At 40.5% G+C, this 2,212-nt stretch overlaps 1 protein-coding gene across 1 annotated transcript; it reads right to left on the bottom strand.

The window, feature by feature from the left end:
- Positions 1-112: 112 nt before the first annotated feature.
- Positions 113-1,805, bottom strand: LOC127744701 (uncharacterized). Its single transcript, XM_052256809.1, has 3 exons — positions 1,378-1,805; positions 504-720; positions 113-247 (listed from the first exon to the last, which is right to left on the bottom strand). Exons 1-3 carry the CDS (start codon positions 1,803-1,805, stop codon positions 113-115), a joined length of 780 nt encoding a protein of 259 aa, XP_052112769.1.
- Positions 1,806-2,212: the final 407 nt, after the last annotated feature.

The following is a 2,212-nucleotide window of genomic DNA, read 5'->3' as shown; positions in this document are numbered from 1 at the left end:
AAGATGTATCTGAAAGAGTAGGAAGGGGGAAAGGGTCCCATGAAGTCAATTCCCCATAGGTCGAACAATTCTAATTCCAAGATGAAGTTTTGAGGCATCTCATTTCTTCTTGTTAACCCTCCTGTTTTCTGACATTCATTACATTGGTGAACATATTCTCTGGCATCTTTGAAGATAGTTGGCCAATAGAAGCCACTTTGCAGTACTTTTGCAGCTGTTTTTTCTGGGCCAAAGTGTCCACCATAAGCTGAACCATGACAATGCCACAAGATGTCCCTTATTTCACTCTCGGGAACGCACCTTCTGATTACTCCATCAGAGCATCTCTTGAACAGGAAGGGTTCATCCCATGAAAATTTCCTTGCTTCATTGATTTACCTCTTCACTTGTTGCTTAGAGAACTCTTGAGGTATCTTCCTTCCAACTTTGTAGTTTGCTATGTCAGCAAACCAAGGTGCTTGCTGGATCTGTAAGAGGTGTTCATCTGGAAAGCTTTCATTTACGGGCTGAGAAGCTTTTTGAATTGTTTCATGTGGTAGCCTTGATAGATGATCAGCAACCCAGTTTTCTGTGCCCTTCCTATCTCTTATCTCGATGTCAAACTCTTGTAAGAGCAATATCCACCTGATGAGTCTCAGTTTAGCATCCTGTTTTGACATCAAATACTTAAGTGCAGCATGGTCAGTATAAACCACAACTTTGGATCCTATCAAGTATGACCTAAACTTGTCAAATGCATAAACTACAGCTAGCAACTCCTTCTCTGTTGTGGTGTAATTTTTTTGGGCATCATTCAACACTTTACTTGCATAATATATAACATGATGCAGATTTCCTTTCTTTTTCCCAAGTACAGCACCAATTGCAAGGTCACTTGCATCACACATGAGTTCAAAAGGTAATTTCCAATCTGGAGGTGTGATGATTGGTGCTGTCGTGAGTTTATGTTTTAGGGTTTCAAAGGCATGCCGGCAGTTTTCATCAAACACAAAAGGGTTATCAAGCATTAACAGATTACTTAAAGGTTTGGCTATTTTTGAAAAGTCCTTGATAAGCCTTCTATAAAATCCGGCATATCCCAAGAAACTTCTAACAGATTTCACATTAATTGGTGGAGGGAGTTTTTCTATTATTTCAACCTTTGCCTTATCAACCTCTATCCCTTTTCTTGAAACTTTATGGCCAAGGACAATCCCTTCGGGTACCATGAAATGACATTTTTCCCAGTTTAAAACTAAATTAGTTTCTTGGCATCGTTTCAAGACAAGGGTTAAATGGTTTAGGCAAGCATTAAAATTATCACCAAAAATAGAGAAGTCATCCATGAAGACCTCTAGAAATTTTTCGACCATATCAGAGAAAATGGATAGCATACACCTTTGAAATGTGGCAGGGGCGTTGCAAAGCCCAAAGGGCATCCTTCGGTATGCAAAGACTCCAAATGGGTATGTAAAGGCAGTCTTCTCTTGGTCCTTGGGGTCCACCACTATTTGATTATACCCAGAATATCCATCCAAAAAGCAATAGTAGGCATGACCGGCCAGCCGTTCCAACATCTGATCAATGAATGGAAGAGGGAAATGGTCTTTTCTGGTGGCATCATTCAATCTTCTATAGTCTATGCACATCCTCCATCCAGTCACTGTTCTAGTAGGAATAAACTCATTCTTCTCATTGGTGATGACCGTCATTCCTCCTTTCTTTGGTACAACTTGAACCGGGCTCGCCCATGGGCTGTCAGATATTGGGAAGATTATCCCTGCATTCCACAACTTCATTACTTCTTTCTGGACAACTTCCTTCATTGTGCGATTTAGCCTTCTTTGAGGTTGAACCACTGGTTTGGAATTATCTTCCAAGAGGATTTTATGCATACATACTGCAGGGCTGATTCCTTTCAGGTAATCAATGGTCCATCCTAAAGCATCTTTGTGAGCTTTGAGTACATTAAGAAGCTCTCCCTCTTCCTTCTTTGTCAGGGATGAATTAATGATCACTGGAAAACTTTCTGATGTGCCTAGAAATGCATATTTGAGATGGGGGGTAGTGGTTTCAGTTCTTGTTTTCGTACTTCTTCCTTCTTGTCCTGTTTTTCATCTTGCTCAATGAAGGTCTCAGCTACTTGTTCTTCTGTTGCCCCTTGATTTCCTTCTTGCTCCTGAGAATTTTCTTCCAGCATTTCTTCCACCAAACTCTCTATCATATCCACTCT

Source organism: Arachis duranensis, unplaced genomic scaffold (genome assembly GCF_000817695.3).
Source record: "Arachis duranensis cultivar V14167 unplaced genomic scaffold, aradu.V14167.gnm2.J7QH unplaced_Scaffold_95381, whole genome shotgun sequence".
Classification (NCBI taxonomy): domain Eukaryota; kingdom Viridiplantae; phylum Streptophyta; class Magnoliopsida; order Fabales; family Fabaceae; genus Arachis; species Arachis duranensis.
This window is presented reverse-complemented; position numbering and strand designations above follow the sequence as displayed.

Bases quoted from the DNA above. Each gene is read 5' to 3' on its own strand.
- LOC127744701 (XM_052256809.1), bottom strand. From the start codon at position 1,805: ATGAAGGAAGTTGTCCAGAAAGAAGTAATGAAGTTGTGGAATGCAGGG. The intron at 721-1,377 runs GTGTATGCTATC...TGACAAGTTTAG, and splicing joins GCCCCTGCCACATTTCAAAG to GTCATACTTGATAGGATCCA. The intron at 248-503 runs GTAAATGAAAGC...GTCATGGTTCAG, and splicing joins TTCAAAAAGCTTCTCAGCCC to CTTATGGTGGACACTTTGGC.